At 43.1% G+C, this 15622-nt stretch overlaps 2 protein-coding genes and 2 non-coding genes across 7 annotated transcripts in view; 1 reads left to right on the top strand and 3 right to left on the bottom strand.

Annotated features, from left to right (window-relative positions):
* CMKLR2 (chemerin chemokine-like receptor 2) overlaps positions 1-7134 on the top strand; it is a 51116-nt gene extending 43982 nt beyond the window's left edge. For all 4 annotated transcript variants that reach the window (XM_070421950.1, XM_070421947.1, XM_070421948.1 and 1 more), the window contains one exon: positions 1942-7134. In XM_070421950.1, the coding sequence (XP_070278051.1) occupies positions 1945-3009 (1065 nt within the window). In that variant the 5' untranslated portion in view covers positions 1942-1944 and the 3' untranslated portion in view covers positions 3010-7134. The remainder of the gene's footprint in view (positions 1-1941) is intronic.
* Positions 7135-12091: 4957 nt separating this feature from the next.
* EEF1B2 (eukaryotic translation elongation factor 1 beta 2) lies at positions 12092-15237 on the bottom strand. Its single transcript, XM_070421946.1, has 6 exons — positions 15058-15237; positions 14516-14638; positions 13445-13574; positions 13098-13164; positions 12398-12523; positions 12092-12291 (listed from the first exon to the last, which is right to left on the bottom strand). Exons 1-6 carry the CDS (start codon positions 15135-15137, stop codon positions 12137-12139), a joined length of 681 nt encoding a protein of 226 aa, XP_070278047.1. The 5' UTR covers positions 15138-15237; the 3' UTR covers positions 12092-12136.
* LOC139015891 (small nucleolar RNA SNORA41) lies at positions 12843-12975 on the bottom strand. Its single transcript, XR_011472541.1, has one exon. It is a non-coding gene; the product is annotated as a small nucleolar RNA SNORA41 (small nucleolar RNA).
* On the bottom strand, positions 13245-13330 carry LOC139015886 (small nucleolar RNA SNORD51). The gene has a single exon (XR_011472536.1). It is a non-coding gene; the product is annotated as a small nucleolar RNA SNORD51 (small nucleolar RNA).
* Positions 15238-15622: the final 385 nt, after the last annotated feature.

Genomic DNA, 15622 nt, shown 5'->3' with positions numbered 1-15622 from the left:
AGATCTGAGTTTAGATGCCGATTCTCCAATTAGAGGTTGCATGATCCTGGGCATGTCACTATGCTTCTCCTAGCTTTGGTATCCTTTCTTATAAACACAAATAATAATAGCACTTACCTCCTGTATGAGAGACTTTTGATGATCAGATTTTTTTTTTGCCTGGTACTTAGTAAATTCACAATAACATTGACTATTATTTGTAATAAAAGTTATAATTATCAGGGGGAAGCTAACATCAGAAATGTTTCCAAGAAAATGTGGCATGTGAGCTGAATATTGAAAAATAAAGAGAAGTTGGCTGGGTCTTGGTTTGGGAAGACACTAATGAATTGCATTTGTTTTTTAATTGTGCCCTGCTCAGTTCCTCGAATGATTTTAGGTAGGATGATGAATCCAGAGTTAGTCATTGAGAGAGATGCCAGTGAGCAAGCAACACAAGATGTTTTCACTCTTCATTCCTAACCCTGTTATAATCGTACATATTTGCCTCATTAATGATTGTAGCTCCATGAAATGAATACAACTATTAATTATTTTTCTACTTGATTTTGAACACTAATAGAAATAACACAAAATAAAATGGATAATGCTAAAATTGTACCCAGTAAACTTTGTTTTGATTGAAATATTGACATTTAAGTCTCAACCCAGGAAAATGGGCCTTGCAAGGAAAAAAACAAACAAAACACCTTTACTTTGGGCAAGATTACAATAGATAAAATTTGGTATGGACAAAAAGAAACAAAATAAAACCAATTAATAGATCAAATCTTTGTTGTAAATGTAGAAAGGAATTAATTGAAATTCATTGAAAACAAAGGAATTTTAGTCAAATAAAAATTTAGTAAAGCCAAAATTGTACTCTATAGGCAATTAATGGAGAAATTAAATGTCCAGAGACAAGTTTACTCCAAAAGACTCCCTTTGGTTGAAAAGCTTTCCATACTGATATGATGCTGATGAACATGTTTGCATCCACAAACATAAGATCCATGGGTGCAACATAGTGGTTAAAAGTCTCCAGTGCTTGTTTATGCACCCGGATGGAAGGGTTGAGAAAGCAGTTGAAACTCTGTCTAGAACTTAAGAAGTCATGTTACTAATAGGGATTTTGAAGTCATCACCACGTAAGTATTAATCTAGTTTTTGGGGGGGATTTTTTTTTGCATCTTCCATAAATAATACATGCCTAGGAATCCTAATATACAAAGAGCCAGGGTCTGTAACATCCAAAACGACCAAATGGATGACTGAACGCCAGGCTAGGCATGCAGCAGCAGTCCTGGGTCCCAGCCGCCGCCACGGGCACCGCGGAGATCCAGCACTGACTACCACCGCTGCAGGCACCGCGGCAACTAAGCACTGACTGCCACCGCCAAGGCAGGTGCAATGCGATTGGTCGGGGGGGGGGGGGGGGGCCCCGCCATTGCCCTGCAGGAGGCCCAGGCTACCCAGACGGCGGTGGTGGGCAGGGCCTCCCTCTGTGGGGTGATCAATCACGGGGCTCCCAGACTGCGAGAGGGCACAGGCCAGGCTGAAGGACACTCTGCCCCCCAGTGCACGAATTTCGTGCACCGGGCCTCTAGTAACCTAATAAATGTCTTGAATGTCAGCCCCACAAGCATTATGAACAGAGGATTTGCACCTGTACAGTCATTTTAACTTAGCCCTTACTGAATACCTTATAAAAAAACGAACTCTCAGAGCTTTGAGAATAATCAGAGTGAAGCTGAGGTCCACCAACACTTGGACATCTAGATATAATCACAAATACTGCTAAGAAATACACTCACTCCAGTTCATAGATGAAATATTTTTATCCGTATGTTCCTATTCACTGAACATGGCTTGTTCTTTTAAAAATTGTTTTGTGTGTGTGTGTGTGTGTGTGTTTTTCTTTTAATTTGCTGCTATTGATTTCCTCATTCTCCACTTTTCGAGGTCATGGAAGATCTGGAGGAAACATTTGAAGAACTTGAGAACTACTCCTATTCCTTGGACTATTCCTCCCCAGCGTCTCCTTTGGAAGAGAAAGCTCCCCTGGAGGTTGCTCACTGGGTCTCCCTGGTGTTGTACTGCTTAGCATTTGTTCTGGGCATTCCAGGAAATGCCACTGTCATTTGGTTCACGGGTTTCAAGTGGAAGAAGACAGTCACCACTTTCTGGTTCCTCAATCTGGCTGTGGCGGATTTCATTTTTCTTCTCTTCCTGCCCCTCTATATCTCCTATGTGGCCATGAATTTCCACTGGCCCTTTGGCCTCTGGTTGTGCAAGGCCAATTCCTTCATTGCCCAGTTGAACATGTTTGCCAGTGTTTTCTTCCTGACGGTGATCAGCCTGGACCGCTACATCCAGTTGGTCCATCCTGTCGTAGCTCATCGGCACCGAACGCTAAGGAACTCCCAGATTGTTACTGCGCTTGTTTGGCTTTTGGCTTCTCTAATCGGTGGTCCTTCCCTATACTTCCGGGAGACTATGGAGGTGAATAACCACATTTTTTGCTATCACAATTTCCACGAGCATGATTCTGACCTCGCTTTGAAGAGGCACCATGTTCTGACCTGGGTGAAATTTGTTAATGGGTACCTTACCCCTTTACTCACAATGAGCATTTGCTATTTGTGTCTCATCTTAAAGGTGAAGAAGCAAAGCATCCTGGTCTCTAATAGGTATTCCTTGACCATCCTCGCTTTGGTCCTGGCCTTTTTGATTTGCTGGACTCCTTATCACATATTTAACATTTGGGAGCTCACGATACACCACGGTGGCTACTACCACCAGGTGCTGCGGGCTGGCCTCCCCCTCTCCACCGCTCTGGCATTCCTCAATAGCTGCTTGAATCCCATCCTTTATGTTCTAATTAGTAAGAAGTTCCAAGCGCGCTTTCGAGCCTCGGTTGCTGAGATACTGAAGTACACGCTGTGGGAAGTCAGCTGCTCTGGCACGGTGGGCGAGCAGCTTAGGAGCTCTGAAACCAAGAAGTCGGGTCTCCAGGAAACAGCTCAGTGAAATCCTTCTCTCCCACAAATCAGCATAAGGCTTTCGTGTGGGTCCCCTGACAGATGCTTTCAGATTATTTGGTTCCAAGATACAGAGCTGACCATAGCTTTTCGTTGTTGTTTTTGGTCAGTTTGTTAGCATCACATTTTTGTGTGGATATAAAATGAAGGAAAGATCTCCATTTTTTTCGCCTGCAACTTATATTATGTGTCATTCTTGCTAATTATACCATAGTGGATTAATGACCACTGTGGAGGCGAGATCAGTTATTATTTTAAAAATCTTAATAACTTTCTCCAAGTCCTAAATCTTAATATTAAATATGTGATCAACTCATTTGAAAAATGGAAAATTAAATTTGCTCAAGTTCACTTTAATTTCACCTATTAGACAAATTCTTAAAATGCAACGTGTACTTCTTTATTTCATGAAACCTTTGTATATACATTTATGAATTAAACTAATAGTTGGTTATAGTAGTTTAAAACAGTCTTCCAGTTGGTTATTAATAAATTATCTTTATTGTTGAAAGTATTACAGATGTCCCCTCCCCACCCAGCCAGTGGGTTATTAATGCTTCGTAAACTGCCCCCAAATCTAGTTGCTTAATACAACAATTTAGTAGTATTACATCTCACAATTCAGAGCCAGGAATTCAAACAAAGCACAGAAGAGAGGGTCCTCTCTGCTTCACAGTGTCTGGAGCCTCAGCTGGACTGGGAATACCCAAATGGCTGAGGTTTCCAACAGCTGGAGGCTGGCTGAGCAGCTCTCTTCCCTTCCCTCTTCTCTCCCCATTCCTGCCCTCCCTTCAGCCTCTCTCCCCTCCTACCCCCACTCTCTCCTTTTTTTTCCTCCCTCTCCCTTCACACAGCTGCTCCCGCATGGCACCTCAGGGTAGCCAGACTTCTTAAATGGCAATTTAGAGCTCTGAGAAACCAAGGTGGACATTTCCAGTCTTCCTAAAAGCTGTGCCCTGCACACACACAGTATCACTTCCCTTGTACTAGTATTTTATTGGTCAAAGCAGATATAAGCCTTTTATTTCTATAATGATCTTTATATAGACACCAATAAAGCAACCTTTAAGTCAGATGAAAATCTGTTGCCTTATAGACTGTAATAATATTCTGCCCTGTTTTCATTTATTCCTTTAGCAGATAGGTGGGTATTGAAGAGATACGCAGAACCATGGTATATAGACATTGAGAATGCCAAGAATCATAAGGTACTTACAGTTTAGAGAGTGAGATTTAAGTTACATAAAAACAATCACAGAACAAGGCAGGTAGTAATAAGGGCCATAGGAGAGCCAGGAAAAGAAATGGCATCCAGGTAAAGAAACATTGGAATTCTATGTCCTTGCCTTTGAGGTTCCCTAAAGATTCTGCTCCTATCTTTTATCCCTGCTGACATCCTCGTCTTTTATGAGTATAAATTCTGCTATTCACTGCAATTTAAAAAATATGCTTAATTATATATAATTTCTCAATTCTATTTTGAAAGTTATTAGGGGAGCTATGTTATTTCTTGATTTAACACCCTTTTAAAAAACTATTAAGGTATTACTTACGTGTCCTTATCCCCCTTCACATCCTTTTTTATTTCATCTCTTCATTTTGGAAATGCTAATATCAGGTCATTTATTGGCTGTGTTCTTTATTGTTAGCCCCATGGAACAATTAGATCTGGCTTTGGAAATTATCCCACCAAAATGTGTGGCATAGCTCAGCCTGTCCTCAACTTGATCATTCCCAAACTTCATGGTTTCTGCCCTATCCAGTGTGGGTTAAGGAAAGGCCGGGAGAGAAAGGCTCTTTGTGCAGCCTTTACCCTTGACCCAGCCGTGGGCAAACTACGGCCCGCGGGCCGGATCCGGCCGTTTGAAATGAATAAAACTAAAAAAAAAAAAAAAAAAAAAGGCCGTACCCTTTTATGTAATGATGTTTACTTTGAATTTATATTAGTTCACACAAACACTGCATCCATGCTTTTGTTCCGGCCCTTCGGTCCAGTTTAAGAACCCATTGTGGCCCTGAAGTCAAAAAGTTTGCCCACCCCTGGGCCCTATGACGATATTTGAGATCTTAAAAAATATTATTGGATCTAGAATACAAAAAGGAAACTGAAAAAGTAAAAATGAATACTTAATTACATGTCTATAAAATATACCTTCATGTCACTTGGTCAAAGGAAGTATTTAATAATTATCTAAAAATATATTTTACATGGATTTCAATATGTTTCAATATTTGATGTGAGGAGAGGAGCTTCCAAAAAGAAAAATGCTTTAAGGAAGGTTTACAAAGGTCTTAGAGGAATTCATTTAAGAATCTAATGAAAGTTATGGGTTCTTTCTACAGAAAAATGCTTTTAAAGAAAATATCAGGGAGGCCTTAGGCCCCAGGCTAAGAATTCCCCTATTTAGTAGCTTTTAAAATAGCTGCCAGTGGGAATGTTGATTGGGACTCACTAGGAGAAAGCAATAACCAGTACAGGTACTTTCCAGCAGAACAATTTTTTGTTCTCAGTTTGAGGGAAGATCCAAGGAGGAAAATAGAAGGACCCACACGTAGCCCGAGGACTGCGTACTCCAAACCTCCTCCCCGGTGGTTGGAATCTGGTCAATGAGGCTTACTAGGGGTCTCATAGCCAAGAGTAGGATGAATGACTAAAAAGACAGAAGTGGGAGGCTGGACAGGCACTGCGGCAATTTGGGGAGGAAGCGAGGGAGTTCAGTGCCTAGTTGGCAGGAGGGTAAAGAATCCCAGGCAGCTCAGGGGCTTGAGCACAGACTTATTGAGACAGACCTGCCTCCTCCTCAGTGATAGGAAGCTCTTAGGAATAGCTCTAGGGCAAGTCCCAAGGCCTCCGGAAGCTGAATATCTAGATTTGGATTATGGCTCCAACACATCCTAGCACTGGGAGCTTGGCTAAAGTAATTCATACTTCTAGACCTCAGTTTTCCCTATCTGTGAAATGGGTATAACAATAGTATCTGCCACATAAGGCTATTGGGAAAATTAAATGAGTTGGTGCAGGTATTTACAGGGCGTCACCTAAAAGCACTTACAATGGTATTTAGCCCTATAAATTCCTGATAAAAAATTAGCTAGATTAGCTAGTATTATCCTTACTCAGTGAGATTCGTGGCATGTTCTGACATTGGAACTGCTTAGGAAATGCTAGATCCCTTCCTCCTCTCCTCTTGAATGAACATCAAAATTTCATAGGAAGAATCAGGTAACTACACAGACAACTTTAAAACAAGACAGTTTATAAGTACTGCAAAAGAATAATGTGCTGGGAGGCTGCAAGGGGCAGGAAGGAACAGAATTTTTTTTAAAAAAAGACCTCTTGCAAGAGGTAGTTGAAGTGCATTTTGAAAAATGACTACCATTTGACAAAGTGCTGTGAGGAAAGAGGCTATTTTAGATGGATGGCACAGCAAGAGCAAATGTGCAGAGATTGGAAAACACGGGCTGTGTTCAGAAAAGACAATAGTCCCATTTTATAGGGACAAAGTGAAGATGGGAGATTTGGAATTGATGTCAGGCGTGAAGAGCAATCCATAGTTCTTCACTATGCTTACATATGGGCAATGAATATTTATAAGTCTATGGACACTTCCTTTGATTTTTACTTTCCTGAAAACTATTCGGGCCAATGAAATTCCAAACGATAGACTCATTTGGGATATTTCCTGAATGCAACTATTATCACACAGGGCATGCAGTGAGAGGATGTCTGTTTACCAGTCTCCATTTCCAATTTAAGTTTACCCTTAAGTGATATCTCCTCACTCTCCATGAGGGTATGAAGCAAGGGTTACACTGATGAAATGGGATTAAATTGTATAAAAGCAGGAATGAAGAACTTTCCCCATTCTATTACCAACACATTAGTGGACTCTGAAGACCTCTCACTAGATGAGTAATCAGGCAAGTCGTCTCTCAGTACTCCCTCTAACCTATAAATGGTGATAACAGTGTCTGCCTTGTTTATCTCCTCGGCTTATTATGAAGTTCAAATTAGACAATGTATATGAGGCGTGTATTTTTTTTTTAACCTTTTTATCCTAAGGACAATAATTGCCATTGCTAAATTGTATTTGTCTTTTTTTTTTTTTTTTTGTGGGGGCGGCGGGGAGGGGGGGAGGCGGGGGGGGGGGCGGAGATTATACATATGTCTCAAAACACAAATGCAACTCTTTGTATTTGGGTCTTTGTCTATAAGCTTATCTTTGATAAAAATAGTCAATGAAAAATCCAGCATTTTCCATGTTGCTATAGTGTCCATTATTTTTAAAAGTAATTCTATTAAGCTTATAGAATATTTCACTGAGTATATATGCCACATGCAGTCATTTCCATTTATGTTAGGATTATAACAGTCCTTTTATGTATCTGCTTCCATCCACACCATGTCCAGATCAGAGCTCTGCCTTTATTCTGTCATTCTCTGGCTCCCCGTGAATGAGCCAGCGTCTAATACAAATGCCTCTACAACCTGGCCCCACCCTATATAATTCCACACACTGCAAAACACAGCCAAACTGGTTGAATTGCCTCCCAGATGTCTATCTATCATTCTGCCTTTCACACCCTCCTGGAACATTCTCTCTCTCTGGAACATTCTTCCTCTTTTTTCACAAACTGATCAAAGTCTATCCAGTTTAAGCCCCAATTTCTCTAAAAATGTTTTCTTAATTCTAGCTTTCCCTGACTTTCTGAACTTTTGGATTGCTTGCTTAAATCACAAAATGACTTTTATACTTTTTAAAATTGTTATGTGTTTGAACCACCTCCCCATAGTAATTTTCTTCAATTCTTTGTATTTTTATAGCAGCTTAACAGTGATGCTGAGTGAATCATGTTTAATTCCCTCCCACACTGTACCCAGCCCTGCGCTGGGGATGCTGATCACAATTACACGATTTGTTATTGTGATCACCTATGGGGCATGCAAAAAGAGGTGACCTCTAATTTTTCCTGTCTTCCACTCCAAAGACAAACAGGAAAAAAAAAAAATCTCTTTGTCTACATATACTTAGGCCCTCTGAAATAATGGGTTCAAAAACAGTTCATTCAGTATCCTGGCTCACATGCAAATGTGAGCATTGCTCATAAATATCAAAAAAATGGAAAGCAATTTAAAAATCTAATAAATAGCCTGGTTACATAAGATATGAAACAATGGGTTATGTAACTTAAAAATGGAGATGATTTTTATGTACTGACATGAATATCCAAGATACAGATGAACTCCAAGATACCTATTTCTATGGACAAAATGCAAAGTGCACACGGTTTGGGTTGTACGTCGCAGTTAGTCCATGAGTTTGCCTAGCCTAGCTCTGGAAAGAACTAAGAACCTGGTGATGTTGGTTGCTTTTATGGAAGTGAACGGGAGGCCTAGAAGATGGGCAATTTCATATTTAACCTCTTGAATTTTGAACTATGTTAATGTATTATCTATTTTGTGAAACATGAAATTAAAAGACACTATTAAATATATTTCTCATTCAAGGCTATGGAGTCAGATTTTGGTCACATTTCATCCGTTATCTTTTTAAGATTTACAAGACAGCTGTGGCTTCAACTCACTATTCTAAATTTTTAAACTCCTTTTACTTTTAACCAAATTTTCCATCATTAGTTTATCATTAATATTTGTTGAAACTTAATGTTTTGGTCAAGCTATTTAGTACCAATCCCTTGAATATGTCAATGACTAAATTGTTTTTTGGCTGCTATTCACTAGTTACTAGTGCATCTCTCCATGGCAGCATTTCCAGGATCCATAGGATGTCTCCAGAAAATGAAAGACTGCCCTCTGCTGGCTCTCATGATACTGACAACCTGAAAATGTGTCCAGTGATTTTATTTTTTTAAATCTATACAAACATAATCCCCCAATTGGAAATAATCTGAATGTCCATTAATAGGCAAGTTACATACATGTGACATGGTCACACAGGAACCTACTACTCAGAAAGAAAAAGTAATAAACTATTAACACATACAGGACTATGAATTAGGTTCATTATGTTGAACAAAAGAAGCCGACTCAAGTACATGCTGGTTGATTCCGCCCACACGGAGCAATCAGAAGTATGTGTCTGTCTTCACCCAGTGGTTGTCTTGGGTAAAGGGGTGCGAATATTGACTAGGCAAGAGCTGGTTTGTGGGGAAACTCGGTGCCTTTGGAGGAGGTTTGAAGACAAAGCCTCGGGGAATGTGAGGTGGTTTGATCCCCGCCAGCACTGAAGCCCACTTGGAATTTAATTCACGAATTGAGAGCGATTCTGGTGGCGTAAGTGGCTGTGCTTCCCCAAGTTCAGCTGCATAAGTGCACGTATGCAGCAGACAGAAAAGTGGATTTAACTAGGGTGTGGTTTTGCCAACTTAGATGAAGGGAGATGTGCAAGGAAGTTTAAGTTCCTTACACCAAATAGATTCCTAATCCCATCACCAAAGGTGCAAAATAGACCCCAAATGATCCTCCCTCCCACTGCTCCATCAGTTCTAACTCCAACGGGCTCCCCCAGGGGTCTCCCAGGAGCCTGGGGCTCTGTGCAATTGCAGCCTTGGGAATTTTCCACACACACCACCTCCTTGAAGACAGCTTATCACTGCATTAAAGGCACCTCCCACCACACCTGCAGAATAGAGCACAAGATTAAACTAAACTAAACCCCAGTGCCATTCTCCAGCCCAAATACCCTCTCAGGTATGATCAGATTCCCCAGAAAATGGTACAAGCAGTTCACTCTTGAGCACTGGAGGTAGGCAGGGAAAAGGACTGGGGCAAAAAAAAAATGGAAGGGTGAAGAGAATACAATCTAGGCTTCAGCTTCTTATCTTTATTGTTTAAAGTATTACAGATGTCCCCCTTCTCCTCCCATTAATCCCCTCCCCTACTCCCCCCAAGCCTTCACTGACTGTGTCCATGGTTTCTTTGGTTAATCTCTTCCCATCCCCTTGCCTGCCCCGTGATTTTAGAGTGGGTCTGTTGGACTTAATTGCTTAGTGAAGATGATTTCAATCATCAGTATGTACATGGCCAATTAAATAATTTTTCTCTAGAACTTAAACAATTTTCCACACTCAAGTTAGTCACACATAAAACCAGATGGAGAGACGCCAAAACCGGTTTGGCTCAGTGGATAGAGCGTTGGCCTGCGGACTGAAGGGTCCCGGGTTCGATTCCGGTCAAGGGCATGTACTTGGGTTGCAGGCACATCCCCAGTGGGAGCTGTGCAGGAGGCAGCTGATCGATGTTTCTCTCTCATCGATGTTTCTAACTCTCTATTTCTCTCCCTTCCTCTCTGTAAAAAATCAATAAAAATATAAAAAAAAAAAAACAGATGGAGAGGGAGGAGAAGAACAGCATTGTCTGGGTCTGCTAGGAAACTTTCGACCTCAAATCATTTAATCTCTTTGGTCTACAGTGGTTCTCAACCTTGGCTGCACATTAGAATCACCAGGGAATTTTTAAAATCCTGATTTCTGGGCCTCATCCTCCAGAAATTCTGTTTCTTTGTTATGGGGTGGGGCCACAACATTAGTAACAAAGAAACAGAATTTCCGGAGGATGAGGCCCAGAAATCAGGATTTTAAAAATTCCCTGGTGATTCTAATGTGCAGCTAAGGTTGAGAACCACTGGTCTACAGGGACTTTAGAGGTCAGCAATTTCCAAGCTCTACTTTTAAAAACTGTAAAAAAAAAAAAAAAATCAAATGTTACACACATCCCAAATTAACTAAGATGGAACTGTTACCAGAATTGGACAATCACCTAACATAATGCCTTCATCTCAGTACATTCCCTGCAGCACTAACCTGAGTATGAAGTCCTAGCCCAATAGGTTCAATCAGATTTCCAAAAAATAAACCTCCTTAGTCACTACCCACCGCAACCCCCAAGCCAGACTTTTGAACAAACCACAGCCTAGGGAGAGACCGAGAGAAACATCGATTTGATGAACTCACCCTGGAGGTAAGGGGATCTAGCCTGCAACTGAGGTTTGTGCCCTTGACCAGAATCAGACTCTGGACAAGGGCCGACGTTCTCACCACTGAGCCAAATTGGCTAGGGCTGGGGCTAATTTTTCTTTTTTAAAAAAAATATTTAATTCAGAGAGGAAGGGAGGAGAGATCAATGATGAGAGAAAATCATTCATTGGCTGCCTCCTGCACGCCCATCTGGGGATTGAGCCTGCAACCTGGGCATGTGCCCTGACCGTTATCAAACCAGGACCTCCTGGTTCATTTTTCATAGCTGAACCACTGAGCCACGCCGACCTGGCTGGGGCTAATTTCTTAACCCAAAATTTCCACAACTGAAATTTTTAGCTCCCGATTTCTCTTAAAAATAAAGCAAATATGAAAACTTAAGCCATCACTAATGATTCTCTTAAAAATAAAGCAAATATGAAAACTTAAGCCATCACTAATGAGTACAGAAATTATACTGAGATTAAGTCCATTTAAATCAGTTTATAAAAATCTACGCAACACCTACCTATATAGTGTATGTAACAGGTAGTTTCTTTTTTTGACTAATGCTGATCCAAATTTATATTATGAATTACAGTCACTGAATTTCTCAAAATGGAATGAATATAGTGACCCGTAAACATGAGCTTGAACTGTGTGGGTCCACTTAGGTGCAGAATCTAAAAGTCTTCTGTACCTCTGGGTTTTGCACCTGTGGATACAGGAGGCCAAAAGCATGCCTTGTCTGACATCATTTTATAAGGAACTTAAGTATTAAGAACATTAGCCCTGGCCGGTGTGGCTTAGTGAGTTGAGCATTGTTCGATTCCAGGTCAGGGCACATACCTGGATCGTGGGATCCATCCCATCAGAGTGAGTGTGGGGCAGCTGATCAATGTTTCTCTTTCATGTTGATGTTTCTCTCTCTAAAATCAACAAAAACATAATTATATACATATAAAAATGAAAAAAATTTAAGAAAAAAAATAAAGAACAAAGTTAAACTCAAACTTCCGGCAGCATGGGGGCTCAGCATCCCAGACTCATAAGGGACAACCGTACCACCCTCCTATTAGAGTCAAGACCAAGGGTTCTCTTTCAAGCTTTTATTTAAGGGCACAGATTCAGGATGGATTTTAGATCTTGTTGAAAGCAGCCACGTCCATGGACTGCACATAGTCCTCAAAAGCAGTGATCTGCTCCTCCAGCATGTCTGTTCCAACTTTATCGTCTTCCACTACACACTGTATTTGAAGCTTTTTAATTCCATACCCCACTGGAACCAGTTTAGCTGAAAAGAACATTAAGAAAAATCTTAGAGAAGTTCTGTTCGTCGGCAAAGGTTGAAATTATGTAAATTTCTGATGCCAATTTCAATTAAGAAAGGTTGAACTCACAAGAGCCCCAGACCAAGCCATCTGCTTGAATGCTCCTGACACATTCCTCTAGTTTTGCCATGTCTGTCTCATCATCCCAAGGTTTCACATCTAATAAGATGGAAGACTTGGCAACAAGTGCAGGTTCTAAAAAAAATAAGAAACAGCATTAATTATGTCTTTTTTACCCTAGTCCAGACACAAATCTCTTTTATTTATTTCAGAGGAAGGGAGAGGGAGAGAGAGGTAGAAACATCCATGAGAGAGAACCATTGATCGGCTGCCTCCTGCACGTCCCACACTGGGGATCGAGCCTGCAACCTGGGCATATGCCCTGACTGGGAATCAAATCATGACCTCCTGGTTCAGAGGTCAATGCTCAACCACGGAGCCACGCCGGCTGGACAACAATAAATCTTGATTTTCAAAATGATCTCCTTAGCCACACAAAACTATGGGATACATCTCATGTTTGTCACACATATGCCCCCTTTCTGTTTTGCTAAGAAAGAGGTGTTTAATCGTGTAACAATTTCTTTCCCACAGAGGAATGCCACAACTGCCACCATGAGAACAGCTGCAGACCAGTAGCTGTGGAAGTTCTACAGAAAGTTCTGCAATACTGACCTAGTCAGTAAACGAGGAAATTACTTTGGGGATTAATCTTTGAAGAAGTTTATTCACACTATTATGAAATGAAGACAATTATAAAATGACCTACTTTTGGCTTTCTTTGATTCATACTGTGCAAGGCGTTCTTCTCTTAGCCTCTTTGCTTCTTCGCTTTCCTGTAAAGAAAAAATGTAATATATTTCACAAAGTTGGTTGTTCCTCAGGTTAGAGATAGGGAGGTCATCACAACAAATACCAGCTTTATCAGAAAAAAAGCAAATCCATCATGAGCTTAAGTTCAGCCGAAAGATGGTGATTTGATTTTATTCATCACGTAACCAGTGAGAATTTTGTAAAAGCCAGCGATACAGTGAAGCCAGAATTCGAACCCAGGCAACGAGGCTACAGAGCCTGCGCTTCAGCATGAGGATGCACTCACACCCACTGGTGCCATACCTCCTCGTCGTCAGACCCAAAGAGGTCAATGTCATCGTCGTCGTCTTTGCTGTCAGCAGCTCCGCTTCCCGTGGTGTCTTCCACGTTGGCAGGGCCATACTTGCCCAAAGCTTTCTTCACTCCAGGCAGGCTTAAAAAAAAAAAAAAAAAATTAAATGTAACTATATGTGGGGGATACAACTTCTTTCTTCAGAAAACACAGGAGGCCTTGTTTTCATCATTATTTACCAGCAGGACCGACTGAACGCTCCCAGGTAAGTGCTTCCCTGAGCTGTAACTCCTCGCCCACAAACACTGGTAGCGTGTGAGGCCGCACATCCCGTACTCACTAGCGTTTACCCAGTGGTTCTCAACCTTCCTGATGCCGCGACCCTTTAATACAGTTCCTCATGTTGTGGTGACCCCCAACCATAAAATTATTTTCATTGCTACTTCATAACTGTTAATTTTGCTACTCTTATGAATCGTCATGTAAATATCTGATATGCGGGATGTATTTTCATGTTACATATTGAACATAATTAAAGCATAGTGATTAATCACAAAAACAATATGTAATTATACATGTTTTTCTGACGGTCTCAGGCGACCCCTGTGAGACGGTCGTTCGACCCCCAAGGGGGTCGCGACCCACAGGTTGAGAACCGATGGTTTACGCTTTCAGGACGAGTGTTTCTGTTTTGAGATTCCATTAAATGTGCTCAGTTCATGTCCCCAAACTTCCACCCTGGCCGGCAGAGGTTCACATGTAACCTCTTGAATTCAGACAGGAAGGGAGAGTGGGAGAATGTCACAAGAATGGCCCAGGCCCGACCCCGGAGCCACCCTCTCACCCCAGAGAGGGTCCCCCCCACCCCCGGGGCGGGGGCACCTGGGCAGGGCGGCGTGGGGGGAGTTGAACTGCTGCCGTCCACGGGCTACCTGGGCTGCGGGAACACCGACGGCTGCAGCCTCTTCCTGAAGTCGCAGAGGAAGTGAGCTTACAACACCCCAGCACACCCACAGGCGCCTGGGTCCGGTCCCGCCCCGTGAACACCGTAAAGCTCCAGGTACACACACCGGCGGCTTTACCTGGCCTTCTCCTTCTCGTAGGACTTGATGTGGTTGTACCAGCGCAGCGCATGGCACAGGTCGGCGGGCGGCGGGCCGGACACGGCTTCGAACACGGCCACGTCTGCCTGGGACGGCACATACCTGCCGAGGGCACAGAGCGGTGACACACAGCTCCCCGGGCCCAGCCCGTCCAGCTCATCGGGGCATCTCCCCCCGTCACCGGGCCGCCTGAGCGGCGTCGGAGTTGTAGGCAAACGGGCTCTTTAAGGGAAGGAACCACCTGTTCTGCTGGAGCCTGGGGAATGCCTGACACTTGTTAGACCTCAGAGGCTGCGGTCTTTATGATAGACCGACGGGCTTCCATTTACTGAGCAAAGACGCGGAAAAAGCTGGGTCATCCAGCAAGGGCTAGGAAATAAAAAAATAAAAGCAGCTTTTGGACCCTCTTCCCCCTGAGCCCCTCCCCGAGGAGGGCCGCGGCCCGGCTGCCTGTCCCCGGCGGCGGGGAGGCCGCGCCACGTGGTCCCGGGCGCACCCGGCCCGCCCCGCGCTCCGCTCACCCCTCGATGTAGCTCTTGTCCGCCAGGTAGTTGTTGAGCACCTGGAGGCCGGACGGGCTTCTGAGGTCTCCAAAGCCCATGGCGTCGGCTGACCCGGGAGCTGGGCGGCAGCAGAGGGAAGCGGGAAGCGGGCCGCGAGCTACGGCCGGCGAGCGCTAAGAGGGGAAAAAGGGCCGCCAAAAGCCGGAAAACTCCTTATATAGAGACGGAGGCGTTTCCCTCCGCCGCCAAGGTTAAAGGTCAAAGTACGTTAACCTCGTTCCTCAACATAAAAACCGGGGCTCTGGCTTAAACGGCCCACAAACTTTCCGGGGGGTCTTTCTTTGTGTTGGGATATAAACTAATAGAAAGGGCATTTCTTAAATGAGTCCCTCGGCGCCCCCCCCTCCCTGAAGACCACAGGAACCGCCCCTTGAACCACCGGAGATGACCGAAGAGGGTCGGCCTCAGCCTCCCGGGCACTTCCGGCGGAACTGCAGGTCCAGGCCTCCAATCCCCGCCTCCTCCTGGCAGGCCACGCCCTTCGCCCTGCTTTCTGTCAAATCGACGGAAATTGCCGAACTGA

Source organism: Myotis yumanensis, unplaced genomic scaffold (assembly GCF_028538775.1).
Source record: "Myotis yumanensis isolate MYYU_CA2020_CCGP unplaced genomic scaffold, mMyoYum1.0.hap1 SCAF_8, whole genome shotgun sequence".
NCBI lineage: Eukaryota > Metazoa > Chordata > Mammalia > Chiroptera > Vespertilionidae > Myotis > Myotis yumanensis.
This window is presented reverse-complemented; position numbering and strand designations above follow the sequence as displayed.